This window comes from Gorilla gorilla, chromosome 8 (assembly GCF_029281585.2).
Source record: "Gorilla gorilla gorilla isolate KB3781 chromosome 8, NHGRI_mGorGor1-v2.1_pri, whole genome shotgun sequence".
Lineage (NCBI taxonomy): Eukaryota > Metazoa > Chordata > Mammalia > Primates > Hominidae > Gorilla > Gorilla gorilla.
This window is the reverse complement of record NC_073232.2, coordinates 41,160,513-41,187,542: the sequence shown is the minus strand read 5'-3', so window position 1 is coordinate 41,187,542 and position 27,030 is coordinate 41,160,513. Positions and strand designations below refer to the sequence as shown.

Below are 27,030 nucleotides of genomic sequence, written 5' to 3'. Positions count from 1 at the left end.
CAGTTAGGTCTCCCTTAAAAATCTCTTCTGTGTTACTAGTTCCTAGCATATAGTGAATGTGTGATAAGTGAAAGGATGGACTGAAACATTGAGCACATACAATAGGTATATTCTAGTCATTATAAAATGTCCTCAAGGAACTTTCTTAAATCTGAGTTCCAAAGGGCCATGTTATTTTGTAAATAATATTCTTACTTTTACTTTAGGGAACAAAATCAGCATTTTTAAATGAAATAGATTTAAAAATATAGGCATGTACATTATATAAATGCATGTATACGTATATCTGAATATGGCAAGTTGCAAAGTAACGTGAATACCATGATTGCTGTCATAAACCTTGAAAGCCACTGTGTTAGTGGATACTGTTGTATAATAATCTCCAAATAAGCACGTCTAGAAAACAACCTGTTGTACTTATCAATTTCCCCAAACATCTCTCTGGTGACTGCATCTTTGGCTTCTTTTTTATTTATTTATTATTATTATACTTTTAAGTTTTAAGGTACATGTGCACAATGTGCAGGTTAGTTACCTATGTATACATGTGCCATGCTGGTGCGCTGCACCCACTAACTCGTCATCTAGCATTAGGTATATCTCCCAATGCTATCCCTCCCCCCTCCCCCCACCCCACAACAGTCCCCAGAGTGTGATGTTCCCCTTCCTGTGTCCATGTGTTCTCATTGTTCAATTCCCACCTATGAGTGAGAATATGCGGTGTTTGGTTTTTTGTTCTTGCGATAGTTTACTGAGAATGATGCGTCTTTGGCTTCTAAGAGTTCTTTGCTGAGAGTAAAGAGCCAGAATCTCAGAAATCCCCCAGAAAGACGATTTGAGTTAAATGCACCCATCAAGCTTTGAAGGAAGGCTGCTTAAAAAAAGAAAAACACTATATTACATTCTACTTTTAATTTTCAAAACCTGAAAACCTTCTCAAACCCAGGAAAACTAATGGTATTTCCATCTATTCTCTTTGATAGCCCACAATTCCTATGATTTTCTTAGCATCCGATAATACATTTTGCTTTTATCCTTTTACTGTTTTTCTTCCTAGAATTTTCTTTCAAGGTCCAACATAGAAATCCTTTTTCTCAACAAACCTTTCCTGACTAACCCTGTTTCCTTTTTTAAAATTCTTTGCATTTTCTCAACAGTTTTTGGTATTTATTTTTTAACGTTTGTATACAATACTATAATACAGTCAGTTATTTATAACTTTATTTTGTGTTAGAAGTAGGTTTTTTGTGTGTTTGCATTCTTCCTAATTTTACATGTGCAGAAAGTCACTTTAATCTTATTTTTCTTAAATGAAATAATCCAATTTTAAATCCCTTTCCTGGAGAATTAAATATAAGTCATTTTGAGGGTGCTTTCCTTCACCTCCCCCAGAATCTCACACAAAGTAAAACATTCAGAGAATTAATCGCCCCTGCCCCACCCCACCCTAATCTTCTGTCCATGTTGGCTGTCCTGAGTTGTCCACTGTTAAACCACATAATCCCTTATAGTTCAGTGGCTCTGTTGCTTCTTAGGACATGAACATCTTGGCCAAGGCTTCAATAGCTTTCTGTGTTGGGTATTTTCTCCTGGCATCTCCAGATAGACTTTTTACTCTTTTCTTTCCCTATTCTGTGCCCAAAGGCCCTGAGAAGATTGCTAAGTATTAGTAACATGGAGAAAAAAGGGATATAGTTTCTGGGACTCTAAATTATTCAAAGGATAGTTTTAAAGCTCTGGGAAAGTTTGGTGAAAGTTAAAAACATGTTCAGAGAGGAGGAGTTGGAGCCTAGTCAAGTCACAAATCTTCTAATTCAGCCAAGCTCTAGTAGCACTCCTGAAACGTTACTACTATATCCTTAACATGTGCTTTTTTAGTTCATGAAACAATATTGGCGTAACTGTTCCCCTAACAACTTAATGAGAAAGTTAAAGATTTTAACAACTCAAGATTGCTGCCTATGATACTTATGATTTTTAAACAAGTTGTCATATCAATAATAATAATAATAAAACCATAAACCTAGCTGGGCATGGTGGCTGACGCCTGTAATCCCAGCACTTTGGGAGGCTGAAGCAGGCAGATCAGCTGAGATTGGGAGTTCGAGACCATCCTGACCAACATGGAGAAACTCCATCTCTACTAAAAATACAAAATTAGCTGGGCATGGTGGCGCATGCCTGTAATCCCAGCTACTGGGGAGGCTGAGGCAGGAGAATCGCTTGAACCCAGGAGGCAGAGGTTGCAGTAAGCTGAGATCATGCCATTGCACTCCAGCCTGGGCAACAAGAGCGAAACTCCGTCTCAAAAAAAAAAACAACCAAAAAAAACCCATAAACCTTCCTTTAGGAAGTAGAGCAATGTAGTATAACCCCACTTGCAATTTTGTTTTTCAGATTAATGAATATGATTAAAATTAAGATGGAATAAAAATTAAAACAATTAAATAAAATACAAAGTTGTATAATAAAGACCAAATTGTTATCTTGAGACACATGTTGCATCTTTCCATATGTTCTAAAATTCCTTAGGAACTTGGCACAAGTGCTGCTGAAATAATTTCTGACTGATAAGTGGCAGATGCCTTATCTTTTATTGTGGTATTAATTCTAAATCCCATCAAATAAGACAATGCATGATACAAAGGATAAATTTATAAGCATTTGCCTCCCAATTTAGCCACAGAATCATTATCATAGTACATTCACTTTCAACTTGTTTCTATGTTCTTTCTCTCCTTCACATCTGGCCTCTTCATGTTTTTATTTTCTCTCTCTCTTTTTTTTTTTTTTTTTTGTGGAGACAGTCTCACTCTGTCACCCAGGCTAGAGTGCAGTGGCACGATCACAGCTCACTGCAGCCTCCAACTCCTGGGCTCAAGTAATCCTCCCACCTCAGCCTCCTGAGTAGCTGGGACCACAGACATGCACCACCACACCCGGCTATGTTTTTGATGTCTTGTAGAGACAGGGTCTCACTATGTGAGAGGCTGGTCTTGCACTCCTGGGCTCAGGCAGTCCTTCCTCAGTCTCCCAACGTGCTGGGATTACATGCGTGAGCCACCATACCTGGGCCTGTTTTCTCTTTCTTTTCATTCTAACCATAATCACTTATCTATTTATGGTTTTTGTTTCTATTTCTGAATACATTTAAATGCCAGTTATAAAATCAGAAATTCTTATTTGTGCTTAAACATAGTAAGATTTAGCAGTAGTTTGAACTTCAACATAATTATTAAATGTGGATTTTAATACTCGTGACGATTCACATTTTCCAACTTTTATACTTTACAATTTGTTTTTCTTGATGAGAGTTTAGGTATCTATGAATGAGGAGAAAAGTTAATTGAATTTTGGCTTCTAGAAACAAGTAATTAATCTTTTCCTGTTACCTTTTAAAAAGATACTTTACTTTTTATAGAAAGATAGCAGTAGAAAAGAACAGGTATTTAAATCTACTCACTGACTTAGACCAATTATTTCGTAATGGAATCTCTACTTCTGTGAATATGTGTTTTGCTTAACGAGACCTCCTAAAAACTCATTTTTATGGTCATTGAATTTTAGAGTTAGAAAAGACTTTAGAAAGTGTTATTAGCCTCTCATTTTTGAAAAAGAGTTTGTATCTTGCCCAAAGTCACACTAGGGGTAAAGTAAGAGGCAAAGGAAGAACTGGAATTCAAGTTTCTAGATTCCAAGTCCAGGACTCTTTCTTTTTATCTCATTATTTTATGAAACATGGAGAGCAAGCTGATTGTTCATTTAAGTTCATTACATTGTATCTTGGAATTTGTCATTTCTATGCTTCACTATTTAAATTAAAATATTTTATGTTTATCACCTGTTTTTTGATCTGCCATGTAAGAATTTTCACTTATTGTCTTCCCTTTGAGTCTGCATACTGCTGCTAAATAATCTTTCTACAGTATAGTCCTAATTATGTCACTCGAAAACCATAATATATCTCACCCCTTCTATCAGCCACATAGTTAAATAAATTAAATCCAATCATTTAACCCATTGCAGACTAAATCTGCCTTTCAAATCTTAGTACTTTCCACTCCTCTGCTCATATTTTATGGGCCAGGCAAATGGACTACTTACTTGCTATTCTCAGGACACATGTCTCATTTTTCATACCACTCTATCCTTCCTTATATATATAACAACTTTGCCTAAAATTGTGCCCATTTTTTGAGACTTTGATCAAATTTCACATTTCCCGTTTCTTTTGTTCTCTCTCTCTCTCTCTCTGTTTTTTTTTTTGTGTGTGTTTTTTTTTTTTTTTTGAGACGGAGTCTCGCTCTGTCGCCCAGGCTGGAGTGCAGTGGCGTGATCTCAGCTCACTGCAACCTCCGCCTCCCAGGTTCACGCCATTCTCCTGCCTCAGCCTCCTGAGTAGCTAGGACTACAGGCGCCTGCCACCACACCCAGCTAATTTTTTTGTATTTTTAGTAGAGGCAGAGTTTCACCGTGTTAGCCAGGATGGTCTCAATCTCCTGACCTCATGATCCGCCCACCTCAGCTTCCCAAAGTGCTGGGATTACAGGCCTGAGCCACTGTGCCAGGCCCTATTCTCTCTCTTTTTAATTCCAGTTACAGTGTACTACAAGCTTGTCCAAACTATGACCCATGGGCCACATGCAGCCCTGGATGGCTTTGAATGCAGCCTAACACAAATTCATAAACTTTGTTAAAAGATTATGAGGTGGGTGTTGCTGGGTGTGTGTGTGTGTTTAGCTCATCAGCTGTTGTTAGTGTTTGTACATTTTATGTGTGGCCCAAGACAATTCTTTTTCTTTTAATTGTGACCAAAGGAAGCCAAAAGATTGGACATCCTTTATGTACTATATTCTGACTTTAAATTTTGCTTTCCCCTTAATTTTTTGTTTTCATTGTCATCTCCTCACTTTATTGCAAGTACAGTCAGCATCAATGTTGAGAACTTTTTCTCCTAGGAGGTACAGGATTTGGCTCTGATACGGTGTTGCCTCCACAGTTGCTCAGAATCTAGGCTCCATCTGTTACAGGAAAGGGGTCCTAATCCAGACCCCAAGAGAAAGTTCTTGGATCTTGCACAAGAAAGAATTCAGGGCAAGTCCACAGTGCAAAGCAAAGGCAAGTTTATTAAGAAAGTAAGAGAATAAAAGAATGGCTACTCCATAGACAGAGCAGCCCTGAGGACTGCTGGTTGCCCATTTCTATGGTTATTTCTTTTTTTTTTCATGTTCTGTTTTTTAATAAAAATATTTATTTGGTCTTATGAATACAGAATTGATTATTTTATTTTTATTTCAAATGCCTAGGTATTATAATTCTATATAATAGTTATTTGTACTTTTTATATTTTTATTTATTTTTTATTATACTTTAAGTTTTAGGGTACATGTGCACAACGTGCAGGTTAGTTACATATGTATACATGTGCCATGTTGGTGTGCTGCACCCAGTAACTCGTCATTTAACATTAGGTATATCTCCAAATGCTATCCCTTCCCCCTCCCCCAACCCCACAACAGGCCCTGGTGTGTGATGTTCCCCTTCCTGTGTCCATGTGTTCTCATTGTTCAATTCCCACCTATGAGTGAGAACATGCGGTGTTTGGCTTTTTGTCCTTGCAGTAGTTTGCTGAGAATGATGGTCTCCAGCTTCATCCGTGTCCCTACAAAAGACATGAACTCATCATTTTTTATGGCTGCATAGTATTCCATGGTGTACATGTGCCAGGTTTTCTTAATCCAGTCTATCATTGTTGGACATTTGGGTTGGTTCCAAGTCTTTGCTATTGTGAATAGTGCCACAATAAACATACGTGTGTATGTGTCTTTATGGCAGCATGATTTATAATCCCTTGGGTATATACCCAGTAATGGGATTGCTGGGTCAAATGGTATTTCTAGTTCTAGATCCCTGAGGAATTGCCACACTGACTTCCACAATGGTTGAACTAGTTTACAGTCCCACCAACTATGTGAAAGTGTTTCTATTTCTCCACATCCTCTCCAGCACCTGCTGTTTCCTGACTTTTTAATGATCGCCATTCTGACTGGTGTGAGATGGTATCTCATTGTGGTTTTGATTTGCATTTCTCTGATGGCCAATGATGATGAGCATTTTTTCATGTGTCTTTTGGCTGCAAAAATGTCTTCTTTTGAGAAGTGTCTGTTCATATCCTTCGCCCACTTTTTGATGAGGTTGTTTTTTTCTTGTGAATTTGTTGGAGTTCATTGTAGATTCTGGATATTAGCCCTTTGTCAGATGAGTAGATTGCAAAAATTTTCTCTGATTCTGTAGGTTGCCTGTTCACTCTGATGGTAGTTTCTTTTGCTGTGCAGAAGCTCTTTAGCTTAATTAGATCCCATTTGTCAATTTTGGCTTTTGTTGCCATTGCTTTTGGTGTCTTAGACATGAAGTCCTTGCCCATGCCTATGTCCTGAATGGTATTGCCTAGGTTTTCTTCTAGGGTTTTTATGGTTTTAGGTCTAACATTTAAGTCTTTGATCCATCTTGAATTGATTTTTGTATAAGGTGTAAGGAAGGGATCCAGTTTCAGCTTTCTACATATGGCTAGCCAGTTTTCCCAGCACCATTTATTAAATAGGGAATCCTTTCCCCATTGCTTGTTTTTGTCAGGTTTGTCAAAGATCAGATGGTTGTAGATATGCAGCATTATTTGTGAGGGCTCTGTTCTGTTCCATTTGTCTATGTCTCTGTTTTGGTACCAGTACCATGCTGTTTTGGTTACTGTAGCCTTGTAGTATAGTTTGAAGTCAGGTAGCGTGATGCCTCCAGCTTTGTTCTTTTGGCTTAGGATTGACTTGGCAATGCGGGCTCTTTTTTGATTCCATATGAACTTTAAAGTAGTTTTTTCCAATTCTGTGAAGAAAGTCATTGGCAGTTTGATGGGGATGGCATTGAATCTATAAATTACCTTGGGCAGTATGGCCATTTTCACGATATTGATTCTTCCTACCCATGAGCATGGAATGTTCTTCCATTTGTTTGTATCCTCTTTTATTTCCTTGAGCAGTGGTTTGTAGTTCTCCTTGAAGAGGTCCTTCACGTCCCTTGTAAGTTGGATTCCTAGGTATTTTATTCTCTTTGAAGCAATTGCGAATGGGATTTCACTCATGATTTGGCTCTGTTTGTCTGTTATTGGTATATAAGAATGCTTGTGATTTTTGCATGTTGATTTTGTATCCTGAGACTTTGCTGAAGTTGTTTATCAGCTTAAGGAGATTTTGGGCTGAGACGATGGGGTTTTCTAGATATACAATCATGTCATCTGCAAACAGGGACAATTTGACTTCCTCTTTTCCTAACTGAATACCCTTTATTTCCTTCTCCTGCCTGATTGCCCTGGCCAGAACTTCCAACACTATGTTGAATAGGAGTGGTGAGAGAGGGCATCCCTGTCTTGTGCCAGTTTTCAAAGGGAATGCTTCTAGTTTTTCCCCATTCAGTATGATATTGGCTGTGGGTTTGTCATAGATAGCTCTTATTATTTTGAGATACGTCCCATCAATACCTAATTTATTGAGAGTTTTTAGCATGAAGGGTTGTTGAATTTTGTCAAAGGCCTTTTCTGCATCTATTGAGATAATCATGTGGTGTTTGTCTTTGGTTCTGTTTATATGCTGGATTACATTTATTGATTTGCAAATATTGAACCAGCTTTGCATCCCAGGGATGAAGCCGACTTGATCATGGTGGATAAGCTTTTTGATGTGCTGCTGGATTCGGTTTGCCAGTATTTTATTGAGGATTTTTGCATTGATGTTCATCAAGGATATTGGTCTAAAATTCTCTTTTTTGGTTGTGTCTCTGCCCGGCTTTGGTATCAGGATGATGCTGGCCTCACAAAATGAGTTAGGGAGGATTCCCTCTTTTTCTATTGATTGGAATAGTTTCAGAAGGAATGGTACCAGCTCCTCCTTGTACCTCTGGTAGAATTCAGCTGTGAATCCATCTGGTCCTGGACTCTTTTTGGTTGGTAAGCTATTGATTATTGCCACAATTTCAGAGCCTGTTATTGGTCTATTCAGAGAGTCAACTTCTTCCTGGTTTAGTCTTGGGAGGGTGTATGTGTCGAGGGATTTATCCATTTCTTCTAGATTTTCTAGTTTATTTGCATAGAGGTGTTTGTAGTATTCTCTGATGGTAGTTTGTATTTCTGTGGGATCGGTGGTGATATCCCCTTATTTTTTATTGTGTCTATTTGATTCTTCTCTCTTTTTTTCTTTATTAGTCTTGCTAGTGGTCTATCAATTTTGTTGATCCTTTCAAAAAACCAGCTCCTGGATTCATTAATTTTTTGGAGGGTTTTTTGTGTCTCTATCTCCTTCAGTTCTGCTCTGATTTTAGTTCTTTCTTGCCTTCTGCTAGCTTTTGAATGTGTTTGCTCTTACTTTTCTAGTTCTTTTAATTGTGATGTTAGGGTGTCAGTTTTGGATCTTTCCTGCTTTCTCTTTTGGCATTTAGTGCTATAAATTTCCCTCTACACACTGCTTTAAATGTGTCCCAGAGATTCTGGTATGTTGTGTCTTTGTTCTCGCTGGTTTCAAAGAACATCTTTATTTCTGCCTTCATTTCGTTATGTACCCAGTAGTCATTCAGGAGCAGGTTGTTCAATTTCCATATAGTTGAATGGTTTTGAGTGAGTTTCTTAATCCTGAGTTCTAGTTTGATTGCACTGTGGTCTGAGAGATAGTTTGTTATAATTTCTGTTCTTTTACATTTGCTGAGGAGAGCTTTACTTCCAACTATGTGTTCAATTTTGGAATAGGTGTGGTGTGGTGCTGAAAAAAATGTATATTCTGTTGATTTGGGGTGGAGAGTTCTGTAGATGTCTATTAGGTCCACTTGGTGCAGAGCTGAGTTCAATTCCTGGGTATCCTTGTTAACTTTCTGTCTCGTTGATCTGTCTAGTGTTGACAGTGGGGTGTTAAAGTCTCCCATTATTATTGTGTGGGAGTCTAAGTCTCTTTGTAGGTCACTCAGGACTTGCTTTATGAACCTGGGTGCTCCTGTATTAGGTGCATATATATTTAGGATAGTTAGCTCTTCTTGTTGAATTGATCCCTTTACCATTATGTAATGGCCTTCTTTGTCTCTTTTGATCTTTGTTGGTTTAAAGTCTGTTTTATCAGAGACTAGGATTGCAACCCTTGCCTTTTTTTGTTTTCCATTCGCTTGGTAGATCTTCCTCCATCCTTTTATTTTGAGCCTATGTGTGTCTCTGCACGTGAGATGGGTTTCCTGAATACAGCACACTGATGGGTCTTGACTCTTTATCCAGTTTGCCAGTCGGTGTCTTTTAATTGGAGCGTTTAGCCCATTTACATTTAAGGTTAATATTGTTATGTGTGAATTTGATCCTGTCATTATGATGTTAGCTGGTTATTTTGCTCGTTAGTTGATGCAGTTTCTTCCTAGCCTCGATGGTCTTTACAATTTGGCATGATTTTGCAGTGGCTGGTACCAGTTGTTCCTTTCCATGTTTAGTGCTTCCTTCAGGAGCTCTTTTAGGGCAGGCCTGGTGATGACAAAATCTCTCAGCATTTGCTTGTCTTTAAAGGATTTTATTTCTCCTTCACTTATGAAGCTTAGTTTGGCTGGATATGAAATTCTGGGTTGAAAATTCTTTTCTTTAAGAATGTTGAATATTGGCCCCCACTCTCTTCTGGCTTGTAGAGTTTTTGCCAAGAGATCCGCTGTTAGTCTGATGGGCTTCCCTTTGTGGGTAACCCGACCTTTCTCTCTGGCTGCCCTTAACATTTTTTCCTTCATTTCAACTTTGGTGAATCTGACAATTATGTGTCTTGGAGTTGCTCTTCTCGAGGAGTATCTTTGTGGCATTCTCTGTATTTGCTGAATCTGAATGTTGGCCTGCCTTGCTAGACTGGGGCAGTTCTCCTGGATAATATCCTGCAGAGTGTTTTCCAACTTGGTTCCATTCTCCCCGTCACTTTCAGGTACACGAATCAGATGTAGATTTGGTCTTTTCACATAGTCCCATATTTCTTGGAGGCTTTGTTTGTTTCTTTTTATTCTTTTTTCTCTAAACTTCCCTTCTCGCTTCATTTCATTCATTTCATCTTCCATCACTGATACCCTTTCTTCCAGTTGATCGCATCGGCTCCTGAGGCTTCTGCATTCTTCACGTAGTTCTCAAGCCTTGGCTTTCAGCTCCATCAGCTCCTTTAAGCACTTCTCTGTATTGGTTATTCTAGTTATACATTCGTCTAAATTTTTTTCGAAGTTTTCAACTTCTTTGCCTTTGGTTTGAATGTCCTCCTGTAGCTCGGAGTAGTTTGATCATCTGAAGCCTTCTTCTCTCAACTCGTCAAAGTCATTCTCCATCCAGCTTTGTTCCTTTGCTGCTGAGGAGCTGCGTTCCTTTGGAGGAGGAGACGCACTCTGCTTTTTAGAGTTTCCAGTTTTTCTGCTCTGTTTTTTCCCCATCTTTGTGGTTTTATCTACTTTTGGTCTTTGATGATGGTGATGTACAGATGGGTTTTTGGTGTGGATGTCCTTTCTGTTTGTTAGTTTTCCTTCTAACAGACAGGACCCTCAGCTGCAGGTCTGTTGGAGTTTGCTAGAGGTCCACTCCAGACCCTGTTTGCCTGGGTACCAGCAGCGGTGGCTGCAGAACAGCAGATTTTCGTGAACCGCGAATGCTGCTGTCTGATTGTTCCTCTGGAATTTTTGTCTCAGAGGAGTACCTGGCCGTGTGAGGTGTCAGTCTGCCCCTACTGGGGGATGCCTCCCAGTTAGGCTGCTCAGGGGTCAGCGGTCAGGGACCCACTTGAGGAGGCAGTCTGTCCATTCTCAGATCTCCATCTGTGCGCTGGGAGAACCACTGCTCTCTTCAAAGCTGTTTAGACAGGGACATTTAAGTCTGCAGAGGTTACTGCTGTCTTTTTGTTTGTCTGTGCCCTGCCCCCAGAGGTGGAGCCTACAGAGGCAGGCAGGCCTCCTTGAGCTGTGGTGAGCTCCACCCAGTTGGAGCTTCCTGGCTGCTTTGTTTACCCAAGCAAGCCTCGGCAATGTCAGGCGCCCCTCCCCCAGCCTCGCTGCTGCCTTGCAGTTTGATCTCAGACTGCTGTGCTAGCAATCAGCAAGACTCCATGGGCGTACGACCCTCCGAGCAAGGTGCGGGATATAATCTTCTGGTGCGCCATTTTTTAAGCCCATTGGAAAAGCGCAGTATTGAGGTGGGAGTGACCCGATTTTCCAGGTGCTGTCTGTCACCCCTTTCTTTGACTAGGAAAGGGAACTCCCTGACCCCTTGCGCTTCCCGAGTGAGGCAATGCCTCTCCCTGCTTTGGCTCACGCACGGTGTGCTGCACCCACTGACCTGCGCCCACTGTCTGGCACTCCCTAGTGAGATGAACCCGGTACCCCAAATGGAAATGCAGAAATCACCCGTTTTCTGCATCGCTCACGCTGGGAGCTGTAGACCGGAGCTGTTCCCATTTGCCCATCTTGGCTCCGCACTTTCTTTCTTTTTTTTTTTTTTTTTGAGACAGATTCTCTCTCAGCCACCAGGCTGGAGTACAGTGGTGCGATCTCAGCTCACCGCAACCTCCATCCACCTCCGACATTGAAGCAATTCTCCTGCCTCAGCCTCCCAAGTAGCTGGGACTACAGGCGCATGCCACCATGCCCTGCTAATTTTTGTATTTTTAGTAGAGACGGGGTTTCACCATGTTGGCCAGGATGGTCTCGCTCTCTTGACCTCATGATCTGCCTGCCTCAGCCTCCCAAAGTGCTGGGATTACAGGCATGAGCCACTGTGCCTGACCATTCTTGCTACTTTCATAGCAAAACATTTGGCTTTGGCTTTGTTATTCTGCTTTACTGTACTCTTTGATATCCAGTATCTACCAGTAATGTCTGGACTGCATACATCTTTGAAAATAAAACTGTAATTAAAGATTTAAATGCAATATTCTTTCAGGAAAATCTCTTTCCCTGATTTTGTTTGATATTGGAAATGAAACAATACCATAATCCTTGAGGATAACTTCCCACAGCAGGACAACTGCAGGAATGGCACAAAATATGGATTGCATAAATACTCTTATAGAACACATCAGACTAGCACTTTCCCAAGTTTTTAGCCAGATCTTTGCTACCATCCCTGAAACTCTTAATGCATATGAGTAGAAAAATTTTTTACCTTTGTAAGCAAAGATTCTACTACTAGAATAATCAAATTAACTCATTCTAATGCATATTTACTTAATTCATACCATGTGTGAGGCAGTTTTAGGATGTGATAGAAAACTTTGTTTTGAAGAAGCTGATAAACTAGGTGGGGGGAAACAGAGTACAAATAAATTATAATGCAACATAAGAAATAGCATAATAGAAGAATATTCAGACCACTAAAGTCAGTCAACTCTGATCCCCAAAATTAAGTATGAACCACAAAAAAATCAAGTCAGTGTCAATCTAATGCAGATTTATTTGAGGGCTTCTCTTTTCTTCTTTGCTTAATGTAGGTGAGTGCTTTATCCTTGCTATTTGGTAAATCAGCAAGGATTTATTATCTATTCTTTGCAGAGTAGTATGTTAGATGCTTTGAGGATACTAAATGAAAGAGTTTCTGCACCAAGAATGTATAATCTAGTAGAGAAGATAAGCTATCTATACAAATAACTATGTCTGCAGTCTGCACATAATTGTTATAAAAGAAGCCTTTACAACTTGAGCCAAATTCTTGTACAATGCAGAAAGCCACTCCTGGAGGTAGAGAAAGGAGAGAACATGAACAATTCAAGAAGACTTCTGTTATGCAAAAGATGGCTGAACTAACCCTGGAGGGATGGGTAGGATTTTGACAAGAGTGGTTGAAGGTATTCTAATTCACTTAGTACCTACATGTGCGAGGCAGCATGAAGGCAAAAAAGCCTGGGGCATGTTCAGAGAATAGCAAGTATTCTAGTTTGAGTGGCACCTGGTATGTGTATAAGGGAATAGTAAAAGATCTGGCTGGAAAGGAAAAGTAGGGGCAGGTTACGAAGGACCTCTGAAAGTCAGACTGTGGAACTGGAACTTTTATCAGGAAGCAGTAGTTAGTTTTTTCAAGCAAAAGCTAATCAGAGTTGATATTTAGGAGGATGAATCTAACAGTTGTGTGCAAGGATGCCTTCAAACTGAGTGAGACTAGTACTGGAGACTGGTTAAGAGACTACAACAATAACCTGAGTAAGAATTAATACAGGCCTGACCTAGTTTTGAGTGAGTAGGATTGGAAACAAGAGTTTTAGGTATTATAGGGTTTATGCATATAAAATGGACTTGACAGAACTTGAAGAAAGAGAAAGTGTCAAAAGGACACAGAAAGTGAGGCAGGATATCTTACGATGTTAAAGGAAAGGAATAATAGAAGTTACCCCCCACCCCAGAGAAAAAAAAGTAAAGAGAAAAGATTGGAAAGTTAAAAACTGAACTTTTAGAGAAAGACTGCATTTAGGGAATGTAGCAAATAAGATAAGCAACAGAAAAGTGAGAGAATGGGAATAAAGATATGCAACAGAAAAGAAGGGAAGAGAGTTCCTAGGAAAGGGTGGGGAAATTCAAATTCTAAAATATCGATAAAGTCTCATTTTTCATGTATTAAATTATCCAGTGGAGTCGGAAGATCCAAAAGAGAGAAATTAAATATGCTAGAGTGCATGGGGAAAATTGACAAAAGACCTAAAAGAAAGGAAGTATTTAGCCACGAAATGAAAAGTAATAGGAGATGCTAAGAAATTTTGGATGGGAGTTAAAATTAAATCTCTGAAAGAATAAAAGGGAATTAATACTCAATTTATATCTTAAATAAATATTTCTAAATGTTACACTATGCAGAAATCCTTCTTCCCTGGAAAAAATGAGATCAAGTCCTATTCAAAAAGGTCAAGAAGAAAGACTGAGGTTGGTGACCCGTGAGAAAAGTTTCTGAGATAAGTGTAGGTGGAATTTGTAGTATTGTTTATCATAAGTCAGATGGCTGTTAACAAAAAGTTAATTTTACATCTCATCTGTTAGCCCAGTCGCTTTATAATGTTTGGTACAACAGAAATGTCACTACTTTGTAACTACCTACATGCTGTATTACCTTCAATTTCCATTGTGTTGTTGATACCCAAGCAGAACTCATTCTTTGTCATGGAGACTACAGAATACCACAAGCAGGCACTAAGGTTGGATAATGTGTTATCTCACATTCTGAAAGGAGGGTCTACGTGGTAGATACATTTCTTGATTCTGTTTTGGGATAATTGGCTCCTAAGATAATTGGCTATTTCATTCTTAAATGCAGTATGAACTTTGCAGAAGTATTCAGTATCTCTTAAAACCTGTTTCTTTTCCATATAGCAGTGGTACCTACTTTCAATTTAGTATTTATTCACCATCTACTACATGCTCTACTGAGTGTTTTGTATTGTTTCTCTGTGTGTGTGTGTGTGTGTGTGTGTGTGTGTGTGTGTAGTCTAACTTGCACATTTGGCCAATTTCTTTTTCATGCATGTTAGATTTTTCTCTCTGACTTCTTTGTAGTTGTGGGGTAGTTTTGTTTTTTACTTAAGAGGCCTGTATTGATTATTTCTATGGCTGTCCTTGCTAATTCCCACTGGCCATTGTGAAAAATCTTGTCTATGTTGTATTTGTTTCTAAGACAGCCACATTACAATACACTCTGTACATAATTACTATGAATCAGCTGGCAAGAAAGAAGAAAATAATACTGGTTATTGGTAATATTTGTTGATTTTATATATTAGCTTTATTAAAGATTTTTTTTTTTTCTTATCTTTTTTCTTTCAACTATTGCTACTTCTGAAGAGGCTTTTGGTAGTATTTAGATGGGTTGTGCTATCCATAGGTAAAAATTCTGACCTGGGGGATATTACCTTTATTTTTCACTAGATGTAGGAAAGTAGATGCTGCTCTGTTTTTACTCCATTTTGTTACATTAAAAAAAAAAAAATTACAATGTAGTCCTTTAAGTTTCTTTTTTTATTTTATCCAGTACTATTTTAGACTGTGAATATTACTGGAATTTCTAGTTCTATTCCCTCTTCTCCCTCTAAAAATCAAAAGTGCCAAAGAGTAGTAGACCTTTTGTGATATGTTCTAGTCAAAATAGCTAAAAACGAGCTCTCTCTCTTTAAAGTTCATATTCATCTAGAACATCTCACACCTTACTCTTACCACTTTACTCACAGTAGTTTACAAAATAAAATTGTACCCTGTATATTTGTTCATTTTTGTGTTTTATGTGGAGTTTTCATTTTGTTTTTACTTTTTTTCGAGAGTGGATTTTGTAAAACTTCCAGAGTAGAGTAAGTTACGGCCATTAGAGTAGCCCTGGAGGATGAGACATATAGTGGCAATGATTATCACACCTTGACAACTTGGGAAGGGCCATGGGATGTGGATGTGGAAAAAATAAAGGACATTGGTTCACATTTGAACAAAGTGGAAGGAATTATTAGAAAAGCACTTAACAACGGTGCTGATCTCTCCCCATCTGAGGTCTTCTTTCTTCTTTTCATCTAATTTTAAGCACTGATCAGTGAATTCTTTCTCATTATTCTACATAAGCAGGTATCTAAACTTATAAAAAAACTGGTTATTTATCTTGTCTTTTAGTGCCTTTTTATTAATATAAGTTATTTGGTTTTTAAATTGTGTTGCCAGTGAATGAAGGAAGTCCTGTCAAAAGATATACATTTTACTTATCTTAAGGCTAACAGCCACCATGTCCAGCCTAGCAAACATTTTTTTTTAATGAAAGTCCAAGTAGTATGGTCTCTGTTAAGCTACTCTACTTCAACTCTGTCTGTGGTAGCATAAAAGCAACCATAGATAATATGGAAACAAATAGGCATTTGCTGTATTCCAATAAGACTTTATTTATAAAAATAGGAGGCAGGATGAATTTGTCCTATAGGCTGTAGGTTGCTGATCCTAGCATAATGTATTGATTATACTTTATGGTAGAGCCCTCTGTTGGTTGGAAGAGAGGACCAGGGGAAAAAAGTAAAGATGTATTAGCTATACAGAACTTTCTAGTTGGTAAGACAAAAAGCAAGAAAATTACAGTAATATAGAATATGTAAAATAAAGGAGGATTCAGAACTGAGTAGGTAATTCTTCAGAGCATGTCAAATGTAGATTATGGTAAAGTAGAATGTTTATGGTTTAGTACATCAAGAACTATATCCTTCATAAAATAAAATGTAGCTGGACATGGTGGCTACATCTTAGCCACCATATTTTTACATGTACGTGTTTGGTACAGGCTGATGGTGGCATGTAATTCCAACATTTTGGGAGGCCGAGGCAGGTGGATCACCTGAGATCAGGAGTTCAAGACCAGCCTGGCCAACATGGCAAAACCCCATCTCTACTGAAAATACAAAAATTAGCCGGGTGTGGTGGCGTGTGTCTGTAGTCCCAGCTTCTAGGGAGACTGAGGCGTGAGAATCGCTTGAACCGGGGAGGCAGAGGTTGCAGTGAGCTGAGATCATGCCACTGCACTCCAGCCTGGGCAACAGAGTGAGACCCTGTCTTAAAAAAAAAAAAAGGTGAAGAACAAGGTAAGACACATTTAATATATCTGATCAAGTGGTCTTGTCCAAAAAATGTCCTGATACATTTTTTTAAACTAATAAATGGAGGATTACAGACTTACTGAATATGGCAGGATCCTTTAGCATGTAATACTTTAAAATGGATCCACACTGAACTTCTGCTGGATGTACTGGAGTAAGAGCGGCCAGATTTATCCTCCCTCCTCAAACAATGCAAAAACCAGACAAGGTATACAACATAAGAGTTTTTAGACACTAGACAATACTGGGCAGTGATCCCTGAGAGAAAATGAATGAGGCATCCCTACAATTTCCATAGCATTCTGCCTAGATAACTTCCAGTCTGTAGTCTGCAGGAAGGAGATCCAAAACAGAAAGAACCCAGTGGCCCAACTGAATGGAGACAAAGCCAAGGTGGCTAGAATTTGCCTGAGACAGTGCGGAGAAGACAGAGCTCCACAGAGATAGAGCACACACACTGGATATCTGCAGAGGGCTCCCCTTGATTTTTAAGCCAAGTACTGAACCACATAAGTATGCTAGGAAACTACTCAGGGACAGGGATAAAGCCACTGGAAAGGAATAAGCGGAACATTTCCTGAACTCAGATAAGATTAATAATAGTTTATAGCCCCAATAATCACAGTGGAAAAGCCTCTAATAAATTGGACATCTTTTTTAGTACTCAAAAGAATATTACATCAGTTGGGGACAATATTAGCTCTAGATTAAGAGCTGCTCTCATCTCACCTAGTAAAGCTTCTAAATAAGCTTGTAAAGAATCAAGTTGTTTTTGAGTAACCAACTGAATTTCAGAATAAAGTTAGGGCCATTAGAGTAGCCCTGAAAATATATAATGAGAAACAAAATATTTGATATGGTTTGGCTGTGTCCCCATCCAAATCTCACCTTGAATTCCCACGTGTTGTGGGACCCAGTGGGAGGTAATTGAATCATGGGAGCAAGTCTTTCCCATCCTATTCTCATGGTAGTGTATAAGTCTCATGAGATCTGATGGTTTTAAAAAGAGGAGTTCCTGGCCAGGCACGGTGGCTCACACCTGTAATCCCAGCATTTTGGGAGTCCAAGGCAGGTGGATCACTTGAGGTCAGGAATTCAAAACCAGCTTGACCAACATGGTGAAACCCCATCTCTATTAAAAATACAAAATTAGCCAGGCATGGTGGCACACGCCTGTAATCCCAGCTACTTGAGAGGCTGAGGCAGGAGAATTGCTTGAACCCAGAAGGCAGAGGTGGCAGTGAGCTGAGATCGTGCCATTGCACTTCAGCCTGGGCAACAAGAGCAAAACTCCATCTAAAAAAAAAAAAAAAAGGAGTTCCCCTGCACAAGCTCTCTCTCTTTGCCTGCTGTCATCCATGTAAGATGTGACGTGCTCCTCCTTGCCTTCTGCCACGATTGTGAGGCTTCCCCAGCCACATGGAACTCTAAGTCCAAATAAACCTCTTTCTTTTGTAAATTGCCCAGTCTTGGGTATGTCTTTATCAGCAGCATGAAAATAGACTAATACAATATTCTACACCCAAAACATAAAATTCATAATGTCTGTTATCCAATCAAAAATTACCTTTCATTACCTGAGAAAGGCATTGTTAAAAAATAAATAAGTAAGCCAGGCACAGTGACAAATGCCTGTAGTTTCTAGCTACTTGAGAGGTGGAAACAAGAAGATAGCTTGAGCCCAGGATTTTGAGGCCAGCCTGTGCAACACAGCAAGACCCTGTCTCAGTCAATCAATAATAAATACACACACACACACACACACACACACACACGTATATATAACCATTCATGCAAAGAAGCAGGAAAATACAACCCATAATGAGGAGAAATATTAATAGAAATGGATTTAGAAATGATACAGATGTTAAGATTCGTTGACAAAGATGTTAAAACAGCATTTCTAAATATATTATGTATTTCAAGAAGGTAAATAAAAACATAATCCTATTAAAGAGTAATGTGGGAAATGTAAAAAAGACCTAATTTCTAGAAATAAAAAATACCATGTCTGAGGTGAAAAGTTCACTGGGTAAGATGTGGCACTAGAGAAGAAAAGATTAAGGATCTTGAAGACATAGCAATAGCAACTGTTCAAAATGAAACACCTAGAGGGAAAAAAAGACTGGAAAAACAAGCAGTGTCGCTGTGAGCTGTGAGACAACTTTAAATGATCAAATATATAAAGACTACGGATGGGGCAGGGAGACAGAAAAAATATTTGAAGACATAAGGGCTGAAATTTTTCCAAATTTGATAATAACTGTAAACCCACAAATCCAAAAAGCTCAACAAACCAAAAGCAGAAGAAACACTGAAAAGCTACACCAAGGAACATAATCAAATTGCATAAGATCAGTAATAAAGAAAAAAAACTTAAAGTAGCTAGGTTTCTTAAAACAACAACAACAACAACAACAAAAATACATTACATACAGAGAAACAAAGATAAGAATAGCAGCAGTCTCCTCAACAGAAACAATGCAAGCTAGATCTTGTAACACAGAAGGAAAGAGATTATTAAACCCAGAATTCTAGACCCAGTGAAAATACCTTTCAAAAACAAAAGCAGAATACTTTTTCAGACGTATAAAACCTGAAAGAGTTCATCAGCAGGAGACCATTCAGAAAGCGTCAGATCTAAATGCTGCCTGTAACAATTACCTGCTGTATGGCCTTGGACATACTTGAATCTCTCTGAACCTTCAAATTTTCATCTGTAAGATAAAAATAATGCTAATTTTTAGGGGTTTCGTGAGAATCCAATGATAGAAAGGAAAAGAACTGACATTTGTTGAATGTCTTCTTTATACCAACCACATATTATCTCATTAAAAATGGAAATAACCTGCCTGGGCAACATGGCAAAACCCTGTCTCTACAAAAAAATACAAAAATTAGCTGAGCATGGTGGTGCATACCTGTAGTGCCAACTGTTTGGGAGGCTGAGGTGAGCCTGGGAGGTTGAGGCTAAAGTAAGCTGTGATCCTGCCACTATATTCCATCCTGGGCAACAGAGTGAGACCCAATCTCAAAAAAATAAAATAAAATAAAAATGGAAATAAAATTCCCAATAATAGGGCTACTATCCTAACATTTTTCTTATGCTAGCCTCTTTCTTCTTGTTCTTTAATACTAAAAACTTGGGTTGTTCTGAAAGAAATTTGTCTAAGTAGCTTGTCTGTCTTACATTTTAATGAAGCACTTTTTCCTAACTTAATTTGTTCTTTAGTTACCAGATTAAATATGCTTAAAAGTGGGAATGAACAACTCTCCTTGCTAGAATAGACAAGTCAGTTAATCACTTTGTGAAACAGTTAAGTTTCTTGTAAACTACACTTTATTTTTTTGCCTGTGTTTTGGCTGCTTAATTTTTTTCAGTTATGTTTATTGAGGTATAATTTATATACTGTTTATCTAATTTTTATTATAAACCTATTGGATAGAGGCATGAGTGTCTTTATAGCTATGCATTGCCCTATAGAGTTTTTGGCACTCAATAAAATGTTAAATAATATTTTTATTCAGCATTCTGTAGACGGGAAGCATATGGTAATAAATGTCAGAGCACAGGTTGAAAATCTCCAAAAAGTTATATGATATATTCTTTGGAAAAGCTAGTAGAGATACTTTTGTGAATGAAATTTCTTTTAAAAGGGGTTCCCAGACTCACATTTTATGCAACAAATTTCTCCAGCCTTCAGTTACTTTATTTACAAATTAAAGTTTTTCCTTATCAGAAATAATGCATAAGTTAAAATAGTATAATACTAATGTGGTATCATAAGAAAGTATATAAATGGTTTGATAGATAACATAAAGTAAAAGTAACTCATAGTTTGAAGGACAGTATGAAAAAATATTTAGAAGCTTTAGCAGTATAAGTCTTTATGTTGTGATATATTGTATGAAAAGAAATACACAGTGGATAGTTCTTTATTGTTAAATTTCAGCATGACTTAGTTATGTCACTGCTACAGCTGTTGCAGACATTCTAGTGGTAGGAGACTTTGACTCAATATTGTTTTTCTCACCTGAGGATTCTAGCACTACTTAATCCTCTTATTTTAGTGTCAGAAACAATCACTGCTTCAGAATAACAGAAGACATCGTGAATTGAAAGTTCAAATAAATTTCATGCAAAGGATAATATCTCCTGGTTAATCTGTGTTGAAGAAATGGTTGACCATAATCAGGTATACAAAGCCATTTAGATAGCATATATCTAAATTTTCTTTCCAGAATTTGCTTACCCTCTGATTTGCTGACCACACTTGCTTTGAAGTTTTGGTTTTTGTTGTCTTGCTATGTTGCCCAGGCATGTCTCAAATTCCTGGACACAAGCAATCCTCCCACCTCAGCCTCCCAAAATGTTGGAATTACAGGCATGAGCCACTGCACCTGGCCACTTTGAAGTTTTTATTAACATAATTTGAATGTGAAATTACCTGAGTTTTTCTTGTTAACCTCATATATAAAATGTGGGATAGGGAATCCAGGCACTGCTTACTTAGCTTGGTGCCTCTGGCTCTCATAAGACTTTTAATAAAGGTGTCAACCAGGTTTGTAGTCATCTTGCTGCTCAGCTAGGGGAGGATCTTCTTCCAAGCCCACTCATGTCTGGTCACAGGCCTCAGATCCTCACTGGTTATTGATCATGCACCACTCCATAGTCCTCACAACATTGCAACTTATTTCTCCTAGAGCGAGGGCTCAGAGAGAGAAGGCTTGTGATCAAGAAGATGAACAAAACATACCATCACTTTTGTCATATATTTGTTAAAGCAAGTCACTAGGTCTAGAGCACATTCAAGGGGAGGAGAATGTACAAGGATTTGAATACCAGGTTCAAGGATCATTGAAAACCATTTTGAAGACTGCCTCCTACACATATAATCCACAGATGGGACAGATCATTAAAGTACTCTAGGTGCTCTGACACTCATTTGTTTATCCTGAGATCTTAACAAGAACTTGAATTCAATAGGCAAAATGATTTCAGTTTCACATAAAGTATTTCATTTATTCCTAGCAACAATGCAACGAAATAGGTATGGTTAACCCCAATGTTATTGATGAAGAAATTGATGTACTGAGTGACTGGCTGAAGATTACATAGCAAATAATTTGTAAAACTGGGACCTTAGTGTAGGCCTTTTGATTCTAGACCCTGTACTCTTTCCATTGGCTATAATTGCTTCCTACCAGTACTATGTTGCACTTAAAGCCACTCAAGGAGAATATTATACCTCTAAATTTATATACAATTATATGAATTTTTATTATACAGAGATTTTTATACATATATGTAGAGAAAGACAGACACCCCCCTGTCTTTTTTTTTTTTTTTTTTGAGACGGAGTCTTGCTTTGTCGCCCAGGCTGGAGTGCAGTGGCGCGATCTCGGCTCACTGCAAGCTCCACCTCCCGGGTTCACGCCATTCTCCTGCCTCAGCCTCCCGAGTAGCTGGGACTACAGGCGCCCACTACCACGCCCGGCTAATTTTTTGTATTTTTAGTAGAGACGGGGTTTCACCGTGTTAGCCAGGATGGTCTCGATCTCCTGACCTCGTGATCCGCCCGCCTCGGCCTCCCAAAGTGCTGGGATTACAGGCGTGAGCCACCGCGCCCGGCCTACCCCCCTGTCTTAAACTCTAACCTATACCACTCCGTTTAGGAGTTATAGTATTATTGAGTCAAAGTCTAATATCATTATAAGGCCTGTAACAGCTGTAGCAATGACACACATGTACACAGATGCTAGCAGCCTAAAACTACACTTAGGAGGTAAATGTTTGTTGCATGGAGAGATGAAGAAGCAAAGTAAGAAAACAGACCTGGTCTGGTGGCTCCATTCCCCCTTGGCTTGTCAGTATACAGAAATCATTGTGTTTCTATATAACTAGTAACAAATAATTGGAATTGCAGTGAGTATGGGCAAGTTATGGTTTTAGTTTAATATTGATTATAGATAATTCTACTTTATAAGAACTTGTGTTATCAGATGAAATATAGAGAAAGTTTTATCCTCCATAGTTGTCTTTCATATACGCAAACATGCACTTGAGTTTCTTTCCTTTCCTGCATAATCTGAGGATTGTGCTTTTTAATAGTGGCTTGCTAATCCCTTTAAATAGCTCTTAATGTAAGTATTCCATAGTTTTCATTAATCTGATTAACATAGTTTTTCCCTAACCTCCATTCAAAAACTATATTTGGTTGTTGTTTTACCCTGGTTGCTGAAGCAGCAAGCCTACTGCAAAACCTAAGTGGTGTGGTATAGATGAGAGTCTAAGACTTTAATTATATGTCATTTTATTCACAACACTCAATTCCAGGAAGGAAAAAATGGGTCTGTTTTTGTAAAGGACATATTATGTGAGTATCATTCATTGTAAACCAAAAATGATACTGTATTATCGCATAGACAACAATGAGAACTGATTCTGAAAATGTGACCTGACTGAGAAACTGAGTAATAGTGAAAGTTATCAAAATGGAAAAAAAGCGTTAATGTGAAATCCAGCCTTCTCAGAAATACTCTTTCCTGGCCTGTTTAGTTTTGCTTTTGTTGCTTGTCATGCATGAATGAAAGTGCTGTACTCTCAGGGGAGCAGGAAAGCCTCTGTGTCGGTTGTTTATTTCCTTAATCCCTCCTCCTTTGTGATTTTTGATGTCAGATCTAAAATGGAAAGCCTGTAAATATAATGATTATCACACGGATAATCACCTGCATTAGGAACCGCCCTGCTTTTCTATTCTAACCCGAGCTGTTCTCCACATGTCACATCCACTCTGTGGTTGGATCTTAACCTGACTGCTTCATTAGATTTGTGAAACTCAGTACGAGGCGCCCTGGGGCAGCACAGATGGGGACTTGCTTGTTTTCTTTTCTCACTTTTACTGCAAAGGCACACTAAAAAGTCCTTTTCAATTTAGTGCGATCAGTTCACTTGGAATTATCTCTGATATTTGGAACCTGTCTTGCTCTTCTGCCCACCATCTATGCCTATTCTTTCTTCCTTACTTTCTGACCTAATGTCTTTTCTTTCTGCCTCTGCATGTCATGAATCTGACAACTAAAATTCTGCTTAAAATTCTTACTGGGTCAAACTGTTCCCCCATGTTGTTTTGTTTGTTTTGCTGACAGGGAAAAATAAATGTTGTTCCATCATTGTACCTACAAACACCTTCAGATCAGAGGTTAGCTGTGGGAAAGTCTGCAGTGATACGAGCCAGCTGCCTTCTCTAATGGAGTGACTTGGGGCACCAGTCCAAGATCAAAGGAAGGTGGGAGGAAGTCAGAAGATAAGATCATTTTAAGCCACAGAACAACAAGCTTAGCTTTTCTAGTGATAGGGCACAGCTCAGCAAACCTGTGTGAGGGGGCACTAAGACAAAAAATTGAGTTGACTTTTTTTAAGTACATCTTTCCTCAGTCAGAAATATGTTGATGCTTGAAATAGTTTACAGACATGGAAGTGTCCTAGGGCCTGGTTTCCTTAAAAGATAATGATTTGACATTTATATATGTGTCTTCTTGCAGTTAGTCAGCTCCATACCATAACAGATCACAGTTAATTTTTAAAAATAATTTTTTTGGGCTGGGCATAGTAACTCATACCTGTAATCCCAGAACTTTGGAAGGCCAAGGTGGGTGGATCACCTGAGGTCAGGAGTTCGAGACCAGCCTGATCAATATGGTGAAACCCCCATCTCTGCTAAAAATACAAAATTAGCTGGGCGTGGTGGCACACGCCTGTAGTTCCAGCTACTCGGGAGGCTGAGGCAGGAGAATACCTTTAACCCAGGAGGCGGAGGTTGCAATGAGCTGAGATCGCACCACTGCACTCCAGCCAGGGCTACAAGAGCAAAACTCTGTCTCAAAAAAAAAAAAAAAAAAAAAATATATATATATATATATATATATATATATATATACGTATACACACACACATATTTATATACACATATGTATACATATACACACACATATAAATTTTTTACAGTTAATTTCTTATATTTGAGCAAAACTGGACATTAAAAAAATTTTACTGTATGTGAATTTTGAGCATTTATGGCTTAGTGCAATTTTAGTCCTACACATTCTTCCTTTGAACTTTGTCTTACAGTCCCCTGGGGTTCTCTCATGTCTCTGATGAAGTTCCATATGAATAAGTGGTTCTAGTATAGCTTTTTTGTTGTCTTTTTCATATAAGAATTTGCTTGGTTCAGAGTGACAGCTTGGGAAGCACTACATCAATAGCTTTTGAACCTTATCCTATTCCTTGATATCACCGCCAGCAAATGTTACTGACTATGTGATGTACAAAGTTCTAACCTTGCTTGCACAAATTGACCAGTTGTCAAGATCAATATTTATTTGCTTATTTTTGTCTACATGAACTAAGGGTAACTTCGTCAGGCTTATGTTTCTCTAGTAAATAGCGTAAGGAGTTGTACTTTCAACTTAACACTTCCTGTTGACTTCAGTGTTTAGCTGTAATCATACATTTTGACCTTTCTAAATCCTCAAAATGGTTATCTAACCTATATGTTATTAGTACATCGTACCATAGGTGCATACATGTATTTTTTTCCCAGTGTTTTCCCAAATTTCTGCTGAAGACACTGACTATACTTTCTGCCTTACATGGCTTGATGCTACAGTCGTTTTAGTTGAGTTGGATCTGCTCACTACTCAGGCTCAAATCCCATCCTTCTATTAATATCTCTTGGCAAAGATAATTTTGGAAGAATGTAAGTTAAGATGTAGAGACTCTTGACAGTTGTCTGCAGTTTTTTTTTTTTTTCATTTTCAAGAGGGAAATAGAGTTGAAAAGTAATATTGCCTCCCTTTTCTATCTGTCCTAAAATTAAAGTATAAGCACAAAGAGTGAAGAAAGGGAAAGGATTTGATTACACATATGTATTTTTGTCATTTAGTAACCTGTTATAAGAGCCTTAGGGTATATAATAATCATTAGATTGTGTCCTTAAGATATTTAAAATCTAGAAGAACTTTGCATATTAAAATTTTTTAACCATACATATTTTTAATGTTCAACTATTGTTACCCTGTCATCTTATATTAAAGAGGATTTTTGGACTGTTTATTATAAAAAATTTCAAACAAAAAAGGAGACATTGGACCCCTACATAGCACATACATCTAGATTTAACACTTGTTAACATTTTGCCACTTTTGGTTCATTTTAATTTTTTTCTGCAGGATTCTAAAATAAATTACATATATCATGACATTTCATTTCTAAATACCTCAGGATTCATCTTAAGAATTAAGGACTTTTAAAATCAAACTGATAATTCCTAATATTACCTAATTTTCATTTCAGATTCAAATTTTTCCCCTTGTCCCAAAAATGTCTTTTATAGCTGGTTTGTGTAAACCAATTAAGGTTTATACATTGTTCTTGGTCATTTTCCCTTTTCTACTTTATCATTACATTGACTTGTTAAAAACATTAAGCTAGTTGTCCTACAGAATGTCCTACCCTATGAATTTTTTCAATTGCTTTCTCTGCGTATACTTTAACTTGTTCCCCTATCCTCTGTATTTCTTATAGACTGCAAGTTACTGGACTAAAGTTTTGATTAATTCATATTATTTAGGTTAGAATACTTTATAGGTGATGCTGTGAACTTCACACTGCATCACAACAGACGGCAAAGAATATTTGGTGATCCCACTATTAGTGATGATAAGTGATAGCATCGATCACTGGGTTAAAGTGATGACAGCTTGATCCTTCCATTATAAAGTTATGCTTTGCTCCCGTGACCAGCATATAATCTGAGATACTTTGATTCCATGGAAATACCCAGTTCCCTATCATCCTTTTTACCCAATGAGTTTAACATCTACTGAGGATCCTTGCCTGCATAAATTTCATTATGAGGATTGCAAAAAGATGATTTTTCTGAATTTATACATTTATTAGCAGGCATTCTTCTCTACATAAGAGCTTTTTGAGAGGTATTGTTTTAATTAAAAACACAACCACCAGCATATTCCTTGGATTGTCTTTCTTTGCTGAGGTCAGAACACCTGAACTCACTGTGGCAGCTACAGTAAAAACATGTACTACATCTTCTTTATTCCAACTTGTGAAGTGTGTTGACATTAGGCTGCCTTTTTTTATTATTATTATTCCAAGGGAAAAAAGAAATCTTTATTGCTGTAAGAATAAAAATTGAACTATGTGGGTATATTGAGATAATTGTGTAAAGAAGAAGACTGAATGAGTTTCAAAAAATGGATTATTTCTTCATTACCGAGCACTTTATAATTAACTGTTCTTTTTTTTTTTATTTCAGGAAGCTGCCACTTTTGCTAGAGAGCAAGGCTTTGAGGTGAGTTAACCCACAATTGCACACTAAACAGATCCTAAAGG

The 27,030-nt window shown here is 38.0% G+C and overlaps 1 protein-coding gene across 4 annotated transcripts in view; it reads left to right on the top strand.

Annotated features, from left to right (window-relative positions):
• ADK (adenosine kinase) overlaps positions 1–27,030 on the top strand; it is a 560,128-nt gene that overhangs the window by 413,504 nt on the left and 119,594 nt on the right. For all 4 annotated transcript variants that reach the window (XM_004049615.4, XM_055353393.2, XM_004049614.4 and 1 more), the window contains exon 8: positions 26,954–26,989. In XM_004049615.4, the coding sequence (XP_004049663.2) occupies positions 26,954–26,989 (36 nt within the window). The remainder of the gene's footprint in view (positions 1–26,953; positions 26,990–27,030) is intronic.